Consider the following 17,618-nt stretch of genomic DNA (forward strand, 5'->3'; position numbering starts at 1 on the left):
TCAAACCCCCCAGCCACTCCTCGGAAGGAAGATGGGGCAATCTACTTCTGTAGTGATACTGCCTCGGAAACCTAAGGAGGGGTCACTATGAGTCGGATCCAACTCAAGGGCACATAACAACAACAACAACGGCTAATGATTGTGAACATTGCTTCATGTGTTTGTTGGCTGCCTAGATATCTTCTTTGGTGAAGTGTCTGTTCATATCTTCTGCCCATTTTTAAATTGGATTGTTTGTCTTTTTGATGTTGAGGTGTTGGAGTTTTCTATAAATTTTAAAGATAAGTCCTTTGACCAATATGTCATTGCTGAATATTTTTTCCCATGCTGTAGGTTCTCTTTTTACTCTCTTGGAGAAGTCTTTTGATGTACCAAAAAACTCCAAACCAAAACTCACTGTCATTGAGTCGATTCTGACTCACAGTGGGTTTCCAAGGCAGTAAATCTTTATGGAAGTAGATTGTTCGGTCTTCCTTCCGCGGAGCAGCTGGTGGGTTTCAAACCACTGACCTTCTGGTTAGCAGTCAAATGTCTATCCACTGTGCTACCAGAGCTCCTTTTTTTGATGTATTTAATTTTTAGAAAGTCCCAATCATGTAGTTTCTCTTCTGCTGTTTGTGCATCTTGGGTTATGCTTGATAGTGTATTTATGCCATAAATTAGAGCCCCTATGTTTGACCCTAGGAGCTCTGGTAGCATAGTGGCTAAAACACTTGACTGCTAACCAGAAGGCTGGCGGTTCAAACCCACCAGCCACTCCTCGGAAGGAAGGTTGGGCAATCCTACTTCCGTAGTGATACTGCCTCGGAAACCCAAGGAGGGGTCGCTATGAGTCAGGGCCGACTCGACGGCACATAACAACAACAACAACGTGTTTGACCCTATTTTTTCTTTGAGGAACTTTATGGTCTTAGGTTTCATATTTAAGTCTTTGATCCTTTTGGAGTTAGTTTTTGTGTATGGTATAAGGTATGGTTGTGTCATTTTTCTGCAAATTGATACCCAGTTTTCCCAGCACCATTTGTGAAAGAGACCGTCTCTTCCCCGTTTAATGGATTTCTGTTCTTTGTGGAAGATCAGCTGACCATAGGTGGATGGGTCTATTTCTGGGTTCTCAATTCTGTTCCACTGGTCTATGTATCTGTCATCATACCAATACCAGGCTGTTTTGACAATCTGGCTGTATAGTAGGTTTTGGGATCTGGAAGTCTGAGACCTCCTCCTTTGTTCTTCTTCAGTAATGCTTTGCCTATCCGAGGTCTCTTTCCTTTCCATTAAAAGTTAGTGATTGGTTTATCCATATCCTGAAAGAATGTTGATGGGCTCTCGATTGGGATTGCATTGAACGTATAGATCGCTTTGGGTAGTATTGACTTTTCACAATGTTCAGTCTTCCTATCCATGAGCATGGCATGTTCTTCCATTTATGTGAATCTCTTATAGTTTCTTGAAATAGTGTTTTGTAGTTTTCTTTATGTGGGTCTTTTGTGTTCCTAGTAAGATTTATTCTCAAATATTTTTATCTTTTTGGTAGCTATTGTAAATGGTATCGATTTCCTTATTTCCTTTTCAGAGACCTCTTTGCTGGTGTAGAGGAATCCAACTGATTTTTGTATGTTGTTGATCTTGTATTCTGCCAGTATACTAAATCTTTCAATAAGTTCCAGTAAGTTTCTTGATGAGTTTCTTAGGTTTTCTATGTACAGGATCATATCTGCAAATAGGAATAGTTTTACTTCTTCCTTACCAATTTGGATATGAAGGCACATTTTTTTTTTAAAAAAGTAAGTTGTTCGTAAAACTTACTAAATGGAGAGAAATAGCTAATTGAGCCATCAAGTTGGTTCGTTTTAGGTTAATATAGACTTTGCTGAATACAAATAGGGCATATCTTTCTAAGGAGAAGCTTGATGTACCTCTCCCTCCCAATTTCTCTCTCTCTTTTTTTAGCTTTGCAGTCCTACAGCTTGACTGCCACTCCTTTGTATTCTGTGTGATATTGAGTCTTATTCTTACAGAAGGCGGAACAGAGTTCATTGCCTGTTTGTACTAATTAAATAAGGTTATTTACTCTGCCCAGAGAATGTCCTTTTTATTTAACTTGTGAATCTTTCATAAATATACTAAATAAACCTTTAGTATGTTTATAGGCAAACATAAGTCTCACAGGCATTTAATATGCTACATTATTTTCTATGTAAGGATAATAGTTCTAGTGTTTTTTAAATCTTTTGAGTGTCTTCCTAATGGCATAACAACATTATAAACTTACCCACCAGTCACTCCTCGGAAGGAAAATGGGGCAATCTACTTCTGTAGTGATGTTGTTGTTGTTGTTGTTATGTGCCGTCGAGTGATACTGCCTCGGAAATCCAAGGAAGGGTCGCTATGAGTGGAGTTTGACTTGACGGCACATAACAAGAACAACAAACTTACTGGAAAAACTTGAAATAATATTTTCCTTTATACGTTTAATGTCAGAGTTAATTAAGTTTTTCTGAAACTTTCTTAGATATATAAAGGTTCATGATTATTTTGTCTTCTTAGTAGATTGTACCTTTTATCAAAGGATATTGCCTTCTATAACTTTTTTACATTCTTTCCTTTTCAGCCTTTCTGTATCATTTTGTTTCCATTATTGCCTCAGATGACATATTCATATATTTTTAGTTTTCAACAATTTGAGAAACTGTCTTTTAATGTGGGCAAACTATTTATATTTATTATTATTGACATGTTTAGTGATTTGCTGCCATATTTTCCACACTTTGCCTCTTAACCCCTTTCCTGCTTTTTTTGTTGTACTTGACCCCTTACCCCTTCCTTTGGGGTTTATTCTTAGTGATTGAAACCACTTACCTTGTAGTCAAATCCTACTCAATGGTGACCTCATGTGTGTCAGAGTAGAACTATAGAGTTTTCAATGGCAGATTTTTTTGAAGTAGATCACTAGGCCTTTCCTGTCAGGTGCCTCTAGGTGGATCATTGCCAATCTTCCTGTTAGCAGCCAAATTCGTTAAACATTTGCACCACCAAGGGACTCATGTTGAGTGGTTAGGAAGTTGTATTTCCAGTATTTTGTTAGACTTTAAATGCTGGCTTGGCTAGGTATAAAATTTTTACGTTGAAGATGATTTTTCTTCAGAACTTTGAAGTTGCTAACTTTGTCATATTTTAGTATTTATTGTTGGTAACAGTCTGATACCATTTTGGTTCTTTTTCCTTTGTAAGTAATCTGGTTTTTTTCTACCTCAAAGCTTTCAGGGTTTTTGTTGTGAAATTTTATCGTCATGTGTCTAAAAAGGTATGTTGTTACCTTTCTTCAATTTCAGGAATATTTTATGTCATCCTTTCTATGCTTTTCCTTCTAGAACTGCAGTTAAATGTTGGAACTTCTGGATTTATGCTCTGTGTCATTTAAGCTTTTCTCTAAACTTCCTACTTCTTACCTTCCATTTAAATTGCATTCTGGGAGAATACCTTGGCTTCATCTTCTACTTGTTAATTTGCTCCTCAGGTGTGCCCATTCTAATATACAGCCCATCCACGGAGTTAATTTTAATACTCCTTTTTCAAGATCTCTAATTGATGCTCTTTAAACATAACCTATTTCTTTTTTTGATGAATATGAGAGCCTCTCATTCCTCATTAAATTTTAGTTGCTTGGTTTACCTTGCTTTCTTAGATAACTAGTTTTCTGTTTGATTTGAGTGCCTCTCTTTTATAGTACTCATTTTCCTTTAGTGTTAACCATTCTTGATTGTGTGCTCTCTTGGAAGATAGAGGTGAAGTATGTCTATCACTTACCTCTTGGGTATAGAGGATCCTTACTCCTACTGGATGACTCAGTCTATTTGGAACTACTCCAGTCTAGGAGCAGATATGTCTTTGCTTCTCTCTGGTGGAATGGGAGGATTATTGAGGTTGCTTCAAATGTAGGTTTTTAGTAGTAACCTTAAAATAGTTGCTCCCCAGAGCCCACAGCTATATGAGGGCTTCAGTTGTCTTCTGTTGGGGTTTCTACCAAGGTTTTTCTCTTTATTGCTTTAGCCCTGACTGACTTTATCTCTAAAATATGTTTCAAGGTTGCTTTTTAATGTGTATTTCCAGATTTTGGAAGAAGATTAAAGCTATTGAAAAATGGAAAATTTTACATTTCTCTAAGACCTATTTTTGCTTTTCTTGGTCCCTTTCATCATCTGACATCCCAGTTTTAAAATACACATGTTCCTTGTTGATACTGGCTAGACAAACTGTAATGTTTTGGACTTAGATCATAGTTTTCTACAAATCCTTCTTTGTACACTATACATTTAAAAATTAGCTATAGTTGTAGTTAAATTAGAAGAGGAAGGAAGCAAAAGGTAAATGGAGAGAAAAGCAGGAAAGAAAAATGAAGCAGAAATAAAGAAGAAAAGAGAAGATGCAAGAAAGGGTTGCTATCTTTATCTTTGTGCATGAGAACTTTTCTTTATTTGCTTTTATGTCACTCCCTAGTCCTTCTGTTTCTTTTATTGCTGATTTTGCTGATGAATATTTTTGAATATTCCAAATTACAACTAGGCCCCACTTTATGATGGGGTTCTATTCCCAGGACAGTTGTAGGTTGGTTCTGACATAAGTCAGATACTTTTTTTTTGTTTTTGTTTTCACTATTACTGCCTTTTATTATCAGTATCTTTATAAATCCAATTTGTATTTGTCTTTGGAGGTTGGAAACATTACACATAAATGTAAAAATATGATGACATCAGCAAATTAAGCCTTGTAGCGTTGTATGTAGTTCATATTACTAATAAGTTACACCAACAAAACAGTTGTAAGTGCAGTTTGCAGTAACTCAAATACGTCGTAAGTTGGGCCCTACTTGTAGATCCCTGTTCATCTTGTTCCTTGAAGAGAAAATGGTTTGTGAAAGCTGATTCCTATTTGATGCTTTAAAATGAGGGGGGAGGGGAGTCACCAAACAAGAGCAGTTACTAAGCTCCAACAGGAATAAGAGATCAAAAACATTTTCTAGTGGTCCTTTCACCTGGCAACGATGTGTTTCTCTATTCTGAGCAGCTTGAGGTGACATACTTAAATTAAATAATTATCTTTTTGTTATAGGTACTGTTCTAGGGCATTTAAAAAAAAATACCTCAAACATAAGGAAAGATATTTCACATTTATTTCCTTTTCTCATGCATTACTGATTTAATGTTCATTGTATTTTCCCCAAATTTTCATTAGTTTTGGGAGTTTAGTTTTGCCCCAGCTTCTGTAACTACAAAACTCGTTATATTTCTACTTTCACATTCTGTGGAACATTTTCTAGAAGGAAGTTATTTAAAGAGTTGTAAAATAAGATAATTATATATAAAATGGATGTTTTCTAGATTAGAAGACTTAATATAAAAATATTGGTTCTTCTTAGAACGAGTGCATATCTTTAGTTCAATTTGTATGAGACTCCCAAACAGATTTTATTTTGCCTTTTGATTGGGTAAGCTGAACTTAAAGTTTATATGGAAACACAAAAAAACAGCATCACGGAACTTGCCCTTTCAGATTCTGTCTTGGTTCTTTAGTGCTGCTATCACAGAAATGCCACAAATGGATGACTTTAACAAACAGGAATTTACTCTCTTACAATTTAGGAAGCTAAAAGTCCAAATTCAGAGTGCTGGCTAGATGAAGGCCCCTTGACCTTAGGCTTCAACTCTGCCTCTTGTTACAGGCCCACTGGAGCTAGAGGCTTCTTCTGGCTCAGGCAGCTACTAGGCTGACGAACCCAAATGAAAGGGCACAATTCCAAGATCAGCAGGCAACACAGGAAAACGGTGCCAAAAGCTAGAGACCTTTCTCACAGCTTCCCTGTATGTACTGGAAGCAGGCCACACCCTGAAGGGACCGCCCCTTCAACTGATGAGGTGCTCACAGCAGATTCCATATGGAGGTGATTATAATCTTCATCATGAGGAATAACTATATCCATCTGCCAAACCACTCAAAACCAGAACTCAGCCAAGCTGACACATAGCCTAACTACCACAGATACTAAGGCATCCTGCATCACTAATAATCAGGTTAATATATTGTAGATACAGATAAATAAGATAATAGATCTTTCAAGAATATATACCAGCCTATATGTTGTATGCTGTCAAATCAATTCCAACTCATAGTGATTCTGTATGACAAAGTAGAACTGTCCCATAGGTTTCCAAGGCTGTAATCTTTATAGGAACAGATCTTTTCTCCCACTGGTGAATTCAAATTATCAGCCTTTAGTTTAGCAGCTGAATGCTTAGCCACTGTGCCACCAGAGATCTTTACCAGGATATATAGCAATTTAATATATGCAAAAAGTAGGCAAAGGCTGGATTTTTTTTTTTTTTCTTAAAGAAATTGCACCTGATTGTGAGGAAAATATACTTTTGTCTTACATTATTTACAGAATTGGTTTTAAAAAAAGAACATTTCAGAAAATCTTGGAACTCATGGATATAATCTAGCATAAGGAAACCTTAAGACTAGTTTCTAAAAAATTGAAACCTGCATGGCAAAGTAATACCATAAATGAAGTTGATGGGCAGCGGTAGGTTTGGGATAAAAGTTGTAATGCAAATGGCAAAGTGCTTCTATTGTCTATTCTACACTGTTGACAGCCTAATAGAAAAATAGGCAGTGCACATATGAATAAGTGGTTTTCAGAATAAGAAAGCCAGTGGCTAATCAACATAAAAAAAATACTCAAATTTATTAGTAGGAAAATGCATATTAAAATAATATTGGAATATTACTTTATACCAGGGTTTCTCAACCTTGGCACTTAATATTTTGGATTTGGTAATTCTTTATTGTACTGGGCTGCTCTGTGTATTAGAGGATGCTTAGCAGTATCCCTGGCCGCTACTCTGTAGATGACAGTAGCACCTCCCTTCTAGTAGTGACCATCGAAAATGTCTCTAGACTTTGTCACGTGTGCTAGGGGGTAAAATCATTCCTGGTTATAACTATTGTTGTTAGGTGCTGCCCAGTCTGTTTTGACTCATAGCCACCCCTTGTGAATGGTTTTCTAGGCTGTATAATCTTTTATACAGCCTAGGTCTTTCTCTGGTAGAGCCACTGGTTGAGTTTCAAGTTCCAGCCTTTCAGTTAGCAGCCGAGCACTTAACCACTGCTTATTTATATTCATTAGACTGGCAAAAATTAAACACAGCTGTAACACCTAATGCTGGCAGAAATGGGAGGAAAGTGGTACTTTAAAGTATTATGGTCTTTTGGAAAAGTCTGAATATTGTTAAAAATATGTAAACCTCTTGACTCAGCAGTCCCAGAAAATCTTCATGTGAAGCAACTTGTACTGTGAACAGCCATTCTATAGAACTTCCCTTTTTTTCCTAACAGTTAACTTACCATTTAGTCACTGATTTGAGTCTGTTCCTGAGTAAGTTAGTATTTAATAATTGTTTCCTTTCTTTTCAGAACTCTCTTGATAGAGCCCAAGCAGCCAAGAACAAAGGCAACAAATATTTTAAAGCAGGAAAATACGAACAAGCTATTCAGTGCTATACTGAGGCTATCAGTTTGTGCCCTACAGAGAAGAACGTTGACCTTTCCACATTTTATCAGAACAGAGCTGCTGCCTTTGAACAGTTGGTATGCATCTTAGATTGTATTCATTCTGTTCCTTTTGTTTCTATTTCTTTGTTTAAAGTATCAGTTAATGCAACTCAAGTTTAGCAAATAACTTCATTATTTGAAGTTGTTTTAAATTACAGGATTTTTTGTTTGGTTTTTATTTCCTTTACTTATATAACTTATAAGAACAGATTTTGGTTTTGCTGATTACAGATATAAAGTTATATACTTTTCAGATTTTTTAGAATTAGAAAAATATGCAATATGAAAATTTTTGGTGACACATCCTCCTCAACAGTTTGAAGCTATTTCTTTGTCTCCATATATGTGATAGCTGCATATATGCAGGGAAAAAAGACCAAAGATGAAATCCTGCTATATATATTGTTTGTGATGTCTTTTTTATTTGCCAGTATATCTTGGAAAAAATTTTGTGTCAGCACATGCAGATCTGTTTCATTCTTTTTATAAGCTACGTGTAATAACCATCTTAAAGTTTTATGGTAGAAAACATCACCCTATTTATAGACCTTTTAATTGCTTTCAGTTTTCTGTGTCACGTTCAGTGTTGTAATAAATATTTTTATAAAGTTCTTTTTTGGGAGGAAGCATATTTTTGGGAGTGAAACTATAACGTAAAATTCTAGAAATAGAAATGTAAAGATATAGCAATACCTCCTCCCAGCAGTAACATATAAGCATACTTACTTTCCCATGTTCTTATTGACTTCATGATCAGTCTTAATACTTTTTGGTGTTCTGGTAGGAGAGAAAGACTATCACGTTGTTTTACATTTTGCAGTGTTGTTGAAATTGAGCATTCTTTTCTATGTTTATTTGGCATTTGTGTTCTTTGCATTTATTTGTTCACTCAAGTTTTATTGATTAACTTATTACTAGAGGTTATTTTGGAAGGAGGTGGAGATATAAAAGTGGACAGTGTAAGCATTGGACTCCATTAGCTAAGCAGTAAACTATTAAATGATAAATTTTGATAAATGCTTTGAAGAAACAGAGTTCTGTAATGACTGATGGGGGGAATGGTACAAGAACAGAGGAGAAGAGAGTGTTACAAATAGAAGAAACAGTATGTATCATTGTGCTGAGGCATTAAAGAGTTTGGTATATTTAAAGAAGCATAAGTTCCAGGAGCACAGAGAGATGAAACTGGAGATAGGTAGGGGCTAGATCAGGCAAGGCCTTATAGGGAATGGTAAGGAGTTTGGATTTGATTCTGAGTATACTAGGAAATATTTAAGGATTTTAAGTGGGGCAGAAACATTACTAAACTCTACTATTCTGTCAAGAATTTTTTAGAAGGATGCAAGAATGGAAGCATGGAGACTGAAGTAACGTTGTTGCAAAAGCCTGGGTAAGGCATGAAGGAAAGCTGAAGACCCAACAGAACTTTCTGTTGCTTTGGATATGAGGGTGAAAGAGAAGGAGTAATTTTAATAACAGTGGGAGTTATGGGGGCAAGCAGCAAAGGAGGGAGACAGCCAAGTACAGCTGTCCAGTAGGTAGTTGAATTGATAAACTTACTTTAAGAGAATGGTTTGGACTAAAGAGATAAATTTGAGAGTCATCTAATTTTATTTATGTATTTAACTGCATGGTACTATAATTTTATTTTTAAATTACCTATAATGCACCCTTTAAAATTTTCCTAATTAGAAAAAAAAAAAAAAAATGCCCTAATTACAGATAGGATAAATTTGTAAGAGTCATCTAATTTTAGATGTTTATAAAGCCAGAACAATAATGATCACCTAGGGAGAGAGATGAGGCCTTGAGAAATCCAGCATGTAGAGATGAGGTGGAAGGGAGAATTCAGCAAAGGAAATGAAAAAGGAGCAGTCAGTGAGGTAGGTGGACAACAGGTAGAATGACAACTCTTTGAAGAATGGCAATAAAGAGGAGCTGTAAAATGGGGCAGTAACTGTAGGGATGGAATTGGGAGAGTTTTTTAAGATGGAAAATACTAGAGCAAGTGTTTTTATGCTCTTGGGAATGATTCAGTAGAAAAGCATGTTGATGCAGAGAAGGGATAATGGAAAAGCATGAAGTGATTTCAGGTAACAGTAGGGTTGGCCTTTGATAGGGAGGGTTGCTTCCTTAGTTGCAGCAGGAGGGAAGAAGGAGGTGATGTGAGCACGTAGATCCAGATATGTTTGATGGTAAAAAGATGGCCTGTGTATGTCCTTTGCTTATTTTTAAAAATCAGGTTTATTGCTACAGATATTTATATGTGCTTTTATAATTTTGGATATTGGGTACTGACTCTATATGTGTTGCAAATTTTTTTTTCTGCTGTGGGACTCTCATTCTCAGACTGTCAAATTTGGAAAAGTAGTGTCTGTCAAGCAGTGCTTGCTTTAGTATGACTTTTTTTTTAATACTTTCAATTACAGCAAAAATGGAAAGAGGTGGCACAAGATTGTACAAAGGCTGTTGAACTTAATCCCAAATATGTGAAAGCACTCTTTAGACGTGCAAAAGCCCATGAGAAGCTAGACAATAAGAAGGAATGTTTAGAAGGTGAGGGCATTTTTTGTCTTTATATATATAAATTACGAAAGGCTCTCTGGTCATTGCTAAATTTACATGAAGCTCTGCCTTGTGACTAATAAATTATAGTTAAATGTTGGATTCTTCTCCAGTTGGGACTTTGTTTTCCAGTTTAAATTGAGATTGCTGATACTTAAAAATTGTTTTTGTTTCCAATTGTGGAATTAAATGAGTATTAACATTTGGAGTTATACTGTACACTTTAAACTTGGTATTTAATGAGCATTTTATAATTCCGTGAATAATCAGAAAATTCAAAAAGAGCTTTAGCAAGTGATAGTGTTTCTTAGATTTTACGTTATTACCAGTTAATATCTTGTATAAATAATGAAGTAGTTTTAAGAGGAATCATTAAGGAAAACATTTATTTTTTTGCCCCTGGTATTCTCAAAGATTATTTTTTTACCCAGTTGGAAATTATGTGATTGGCATAAGCATGAAGGTGAATTTATCACTCTCAAAAATGTTATAAATATTCTGCAGCCTCTGATTGGCCGTATCTGCTGCCAAAACTGCAATTAGTGTATAAGCCCCTGACTTTGAAGTCCATTATTCTAGGTGATATTGGGCTAAACCAGAATGTAATTTCTACAATCTAAAAGTATTTTCCACTACATATTTAAATCTTAATTTAAAAACATCAATAAACATAAAATGTAACCATAATTATTACTTTCAAAAATAACTTTTTTAAAGGGAAAAAGCATTTTTTTAAAAAAGATCTCGATTGCCAAATGAGTATGTTTTAAGGAACATTTTAGAAAAATTGAGGTTTTTGTGCTGTTACCTACTTGATAGTGGGTAGAAGGAGTGATTTGGCAAAGGGAATCCAAAGTTTTGAATCAGGTACTGGAATTACTGACGTAATCATTTGTAGAAGCTGAATGGAATTTTTATAGGAGAAGTAGGATAGAAAAAGACTTTGATATTGATACTAACCAGGCTTTTAGGGGCCTAACAGGTATAACAGCATATTGGCTTATTTGCCAGAGCAGAGATGTGTAATTGTGAGAAATCCAATTCTTTGAATGGAAGGTTGAAAGATTAAAGAGCCACAAATCTTTGAAATTTCAAACGACTGTATCTTGAGCTACAGCATACCCAGATAAAAATGATATTTTAAGGCAGATTTATTTGAGAAAATTGTAGCAAGGTGGCTTTAGAGGCAAGGAATAGCTCTGAGGCCTGTTAAAAAAAGACCAGACATGAGAGATCCACAGTGTTGATTCAGCTTACATTTACTGCCCACAGAAGCATATTCCTGGGTTCCTTATTTGCTATAGAGAAGATATTAGAGCAGTGAAGAGCGTCAGACATCACCAGGTACAGTCCTTTCATTGCACAGATGAGGAAAGTGAACTCCAGAGAAGTAGACTAACTTTTTAAGCTTTGAGTGTTATCATGGAGTATATAAAATCAAGATATCAAGAATCACTTTATAAATTGATTGCCACATAAAGCTATCGATTTAATTAGGCTTTCTGTGGTCACGTTGTGCCCATTTGATGCTGCTAGTCATCTTTGCAATAATTCCATACTAACTCTTGTTTTTTTCCCCATCATGTCTAGATGTGACTGCTGTCTGTATATTAGAAGGATTCCAAAATCAGCAAAGCATGCTGTTAGCTGATAAAGTTCTTAAACTTCTCGGCAAAGAGAAAGCCAAAGAGAAATACAAGGTAAATTAATCTGTGTTGGGTAATGGAATATACATTTTAAAATGTCATTTCTAAATTATACTGCGTAAACTTGGCCATAGTGGTGATGTTAACAACTGAAAATAGAACTGGATTATATTTGTTTTTGGACTTAACTTTTTTCCACAGGAATTAGGCTGTGTCCAGCACTATATCTGGAGAATATTGGAAGGATTTATTGGTATTAGGGATCACCAAACTATGGCCCAGGAGCCAAATCCATTTGCTGCCTGTTTTTTTTTTGTTGTTGTTTTTCCTTCATTTACTAAAAATACTTCTTAAATTACCTAAGTTTGCTGCCTGTTTTATAAATAAAGTTTAATTGGAACACAGCTATACCGAGTGATTGCACCAAAGACCATAAGGCCTTCAAACCCATCTGACCCTTTAGAGAAATAATTTGCCCACCCTTGTTCTTCATTATTAAAGTTTCTAGGCAGTTCTAGGTGGTTAGATGGTTTAATTCAACACTTATGGTCCTTGCCCTTAATAAAATAAAAATTTAGGTGAGAGAGTTAATAACTAAATAACTTATAGTTAGTAATTATAAATAACTATAAGTAGCTCATAGTTAATAACTATAAGAAAATATGATATCATTAAATGTCCAAGGAGAGATGTAAGTAGAGTGTCATAGGAGTACTATAGGTATCACTAAACTAGAAGAAGCCCTGATGGTAGAGCAATTAAGTGCTTGGCTACTAACTAAAAGTTCAAGGTTCAAATTCATTCAGTGGCTCCATGCAAGAAAGGCCTGGCAATCTAATTCTGTAAAGATTACAGCCTAGAAGACCCTATGGAGTTCTACTCTGTCACATTGGGTCACTATTAGTCAGAACCAACTTGATTGATGGCCCTAACAACAACAAACATCACTGGAGATTCTCTGCTAAGTTTCAGTATATGGAGGCAATTATTTTTCTTTGTTTCCTTTAACAATAACTTGCTTTTCTCTTAAATTCCTTTTAATGAGTGGTGTGAATTTTTAATTTTATATCTCTAAGTGTTTTTGAACAGGTTTCTTTACCATAGGATTTTAATGTGCTAAGATGTTTTGTTAACTGAATCTCCAAGTGAGATACAGCTGTAATGGTTCCTTTTTTTTTCTTCCCATGATCTTCTCATGCCACTAATGATGCTCAAAACACTTTGTATTAGTCTCATAAATTGAACCTCAAAGGAATGTGGTTTTCTTGTACATTTATTTAATTTTATGGGTGGTATAAACAGTTAATATGTGGGCTACTAACCAAAAAGTTGGAAATTTGAGTCTGCACGGAGACACCTCAGAACAAAGGCCTTGTGATCTGCTTCCAAAAAGCCAGCTATGGAGTACAGTTCTCCTCTGACCCACATGGGGGTGCCCTGAGTGAAAATCAAGTCAGTAACAGCTGATTTATTGTTAAGTCATCAGACTGATTGGTTTGAAAGGTGCAAAGAAAATATAAGGCCATCTGTGGGCATTTGGGGAGCTCTGGTAGCATAGTGGCTAAGACACTTGCTTGCTAACCAGACGGCTGGCGGTTCAAACCCACCAGCCACTCCTCGGAAGGAAGGTTGGGCAATCCTACTTCCGTAGTGATACTGCCTCGGAAACCCAAGGAGGGGTCGCTATGAGTCAGGTTTGACTCGACGGCACATAACAACAACAACAATGGGCATTTGACTGCTAACCAGAAGCTGACAGTTCAAACCCATCAGCCACTCTTTGGAAGGAAGATTGGGTGATCTGCTGCCATAGTGATACCATCTCAGAAACCCAATGAGGGGTCGCTATGAGTCGGATCCAACTGACAGCAATGGGTTTGGGTTGTTTTGTTTTGTTTTTCATACATATGTAAATAAGCTCTGGTGTGGCAGTGGTTAAGGTTTTTAGCGACTAACCAAAAGGTTGGTGGTTCGAATCCACCAGCTGCTCTGCGGAAGAAAAATGAGGCCGTCTGTTCCCATAAATATTTATAGCCTTGAAAACCTATATGGGGCAGTTCTACTCTGTCCTATAGGGTTGCTGTGAGTAGGAATCAACTCAATAGCAGTAGGGCTTTTTTTTTTTTTAAATACTTAATATAAGTTCCAAATCATACTCACCATATATTTTCTAGTTTTTTTTATGTGACTTCGTAAATCACAAAATACTTTTTACGTTTTCATTTTGATATTTACGTCAACCCTATAAGGTAAATATGGCAAGTGGTTTTACTACCATTTCAGAGATAAGCAAATTGAAAATAGAGCTTCAGTGATACACATAAGATTACATAGATAATAATTTGCAAAGCTAGAATTTAGATACTGAAGTCCACTACATGTAACATTTGTTTTCACTTTAAATGTGTGGAAGGCAGGGAGGTGATAGCTTCATTTCTAAACTGAAATAGGAAACTAAAAGGTAAAGTAAAGAATATTGTTCACTTAATGGCTGTACATTTGATTTAAAATATTTATTTGTATAATCTTAAAATTAGGACTCTTGAATCTCTCGCCAGAAAGCCCACAAAGGTAAATGGGGATTTTCCCTGAGATTTCTTGTTCAATTTTCTGTCCCACTCTTATCTATCTTAGATTAAATCATTTACTAACTCAGAGAAGGAGCCAGACTATAGGATTAACTATGCCTATGAACCACAGCCTCCTCTACCCTGAGAACAGAAGAACTGGATGATACCCTGCTACCACCACTGAACATTCTGATCAGGGTCAAAATAGATGGATCCTGATAGAAAGGGAGAAAAATGTGAAGCAGAACTTCAAATTCTTGAAAAATCCAAACTTACTGGATCCTTTGAGACTGGAGGAATCCCTGACATTATTACCCTGAAATACTCTTTAAACCTTAAACTGAAACTATTCCCTGAAGTCACCTTTTAACTAAATAGCAGGTTAGTTCATTAAGTTAAAAATATCACCATTGAGTATTATCTACCTTTGAAAAGTCATCTACATGAAACCATATGGTCAACAGTTACTCTAAAGCATAAATGAGAAGGTTTGAGGGGCAGTGGGAACGGAACAACTCGAAATCAGAAGACTATAACCGATGTCAGAGTCATGTGTAGAAATTGTTGAATGGGAACCTGTTTTTGCCATGTACACTTTGACCAAAAATACAGTATATATTAAAAAAGAAAATTTACTTACCAAGCTAGATTCCTTTTTTTCCTCCTTCAAATACAGAAACATTAAATCTACCAAAATAACAGCAATGACATTTGTTTATATACATATGGTTTTACATGCCATATTTTTATTAACTCTTTGGGTTGACTTTTATAGTACAGGATCCAAAATGTATTATGAGAGCCCTTTGGCTGTTGTTCCCTTTCCCTTTTCCTTTAAAACTTATCATCCTAATTGTACTTCTTAAGGAAAAACAAAATCCTATAATTATAAGTCAGGTCTCCATGCCCAAACAAATAATTAAAACAGGAAAATATGACTTCAGTCTGATATTCAGTGGCACTTACTTGGATAAGATCTTCAGTTACAGTGTTCTCAGTAAGATTCTGCACGTCACTGCTTTTGAGTCTATTCGACTCATAGCGACCCCTCCTTGGGTTTCCAAGGTGGTATCTCTATGAAAGTAGATTGCCCCATCTTTCTTCTGAGGAGTGGCTGGTGGATTTGAATTCTAGCCTTCTGGTTAGCAGTCATAGCCTTAGGTACTATGCCATCAGAGCTCCCTCAGTAAGATTACAAGACAGATAATGTCTCAACGTTTTCAGCATCTGTTTAAGAAGTAACCTTGAGTGGTAAATCCAGATGCTAGTCTGCTAGGACAGAAACCAGAACAAGATAGTTTTAACAATGCAGTTATTTGCCTTCTGTGTTAAGATTTTGCTGCTTTTTACTTTTGGTGGTGATTCTAAGAGTGCATAATATTTTACATCTTTTGGAGAGGGGAATGGTTGGGCAATCTACTTCCGTAGTGATACTGCCTCGGAAACCCAAGGAGGGGTTGCTATGGGTCAGATCCGACTCCACGGCAGTGGTTGTATTGTTGTTGTTGTTTACAACTGCTGGAACTGACACCTTCACCATTTCAACTGTCTCTTGTCTTATGGCTTGGAGCTCAATATTCTGAAAATGAAATTTCAGTTTTTTAACCACAGTTATCTAAGTATTCTACAAATATACCTTTTTTTTGGTTAGTTTTTTCTCATTTTCGTACTCTTAACCATGATTAAATTTCAGAATCGTGAACCTCTGATGCCATCTCCACAGTTTATCAAATCTTACTTCAGTTCTTTCACGGATGATATCATTTCTCAGCCCATGCTTAAAGGAGAGAAATCTGATGAAGATAAAGACAAAGAAGGGGAGGTGTTAGAAGTGAAAGAAAAGTAAGTATATCAAGCATAGTGTCGGCTTAATGTTCTGTTTGTTTGCTGCTGTGAAATTGCCCTGGAGCCCAAGTGGCCTCTGAATCATCTCAAAAAAACAATTAATGGTTAAGCGCTTAGCTGCTAACCAAAAGATTGGCAGTTTGAACCTACTCAGTGGCTCTGTACGAGAAGGACCTGGTGATCTGCTCCTGTAAACAAAACCTTATGGGACAGTTCTACTCTGTCACGTCAGTTGCTATGAGTCGGACTCAACGGCCCCTAACAACAACTATATATATATATATATACTTCAAGCATGTATCTGTTACAGCTTTAAAGTTACTTCTCTGGTGACTCAAGGTTTTACTGCCAAGTCTGCCCTGCTTTTATAGTCCTACGTGATATTTTGAAGAAGATTCCCAGGGAGTCAAGTTGTTCACTGCATTTGAATAAGTGGCATTAAATTGAAAATTATTGTGTGGCTCAACTGTAACTATTTTAGTGCAGGGAAGTTTTCATTTATAAACTGTTAGATGTTTAGGCATGCCCAAGAGTGAATTTCTTCAAGGTTTCTTCTGCTTGCCTAGCCAAATGATATTCTTTGGGCTTTCTGTAGTTGATCCTGTAGACAGCTGAAACCAAAGTACAGGGTACTGTGTTTATAGGTGGGAATCAAGTGATCAATACTTGTGCTTGGCTGTTAAAACTAGCTCTCTTTGAAAGAAGGTATAGTATTATTACTGACATACTTTTTGATGAATTTGGAAGAAGGAACAATATTGTTCCTGTAGGAGCTCTGGTGGCATAGTACCTAAGGCATTTCACTGCTAACCAGAAGGCTGGCAGTTTAAACCCACCAGCCACTCCTTGGAAGAGGTTGGGCAATTTACTTCCATAGTGATACTGCCTCAGAAACCCAAGGAGGGGTCACTGTGAGTTGGATACAACTCAACGGCAGTGAGCTTGGTTTTGTTTTGGAGCAAAGCATAACTGGATTTTGCATCCATTGAGTATTAGAGGATGTGGGGAAAACAATTGCTTTTAATTGCTTTATCTCCCAACTTTTCTACCATTGTTGGCCACCTTCAAGGGAAGGATACTGTGCATAATCATGCCAAAATGCTAAAAATTTAGTCAGTTGACTAAGTAATTGTTCAGAATCTTTTAGAACATTGTAGTTGGGAAGTAAATATTTAAGATGTCATGTAGCGGAGTTCCAGCAAGATGGCAGACTAGGCAGAAAGACTGCACAGACCCTCTTCAACAAAGAAAAGGGAAACCAATTAACACAGACACAGAAGAAGATAATCTTGGACCCCTGAGCCTTGAATGGAAGGATATAGAAGTGGACTAAACCCCAACTAGCAGAAGAATTTGTGTGAAAATACCAAAAAAGGAGATATAC

The 17,618-nt window shown here is 36.3% G+C and overlaps 1 protein-coding gene across 1 annotated transcript in view; it reads left to right on the plus strand.

Moving 5' to 3' along the window:
* Positions 1–17,618, plus strand: part of TOMM70 (translocase of outer mitochondrial membrane 70) — a 54,745-nt gene that overhangs the window by 13,251 nt on the left and 23,876 nt on the right. The window contains exons 2-5 of the mRNA XM_007945784.2: positions 7,471–7,644; positions 10,038–10,164; positions 11,764–11,873; positions 16,083–16,231. Of these exons, the coding sequence (XP_007943975.1) occupies positions 7,471–7,644; positions 10,038–10,164; positions 11,764–11,873; positions 16,083–16,231 (560 nt within the window). The remainder of the gene's footprint in view (positions 1–7,470; positions 7,645–10,037; positions 10,165–11,763; positions 11,874–16,082; positions 16,232–17,618) is intronic.

This window comes from Orycteropus afer, unplaced genomic scaffold (assembly GCF_000298275.1).
Source record: "Orycteropus afer afer isolate SDZICR_OR568_19922 unplaced genomic scaffold, OryAfe1.0 scaffold00143, whole genome shotgun sequence".
NCBI lineage: Eukaryota > Metazoa > Chordata > Mammalia > Tubulidentata > Orycteropodidae > Orycteropus > Orycteropus afer.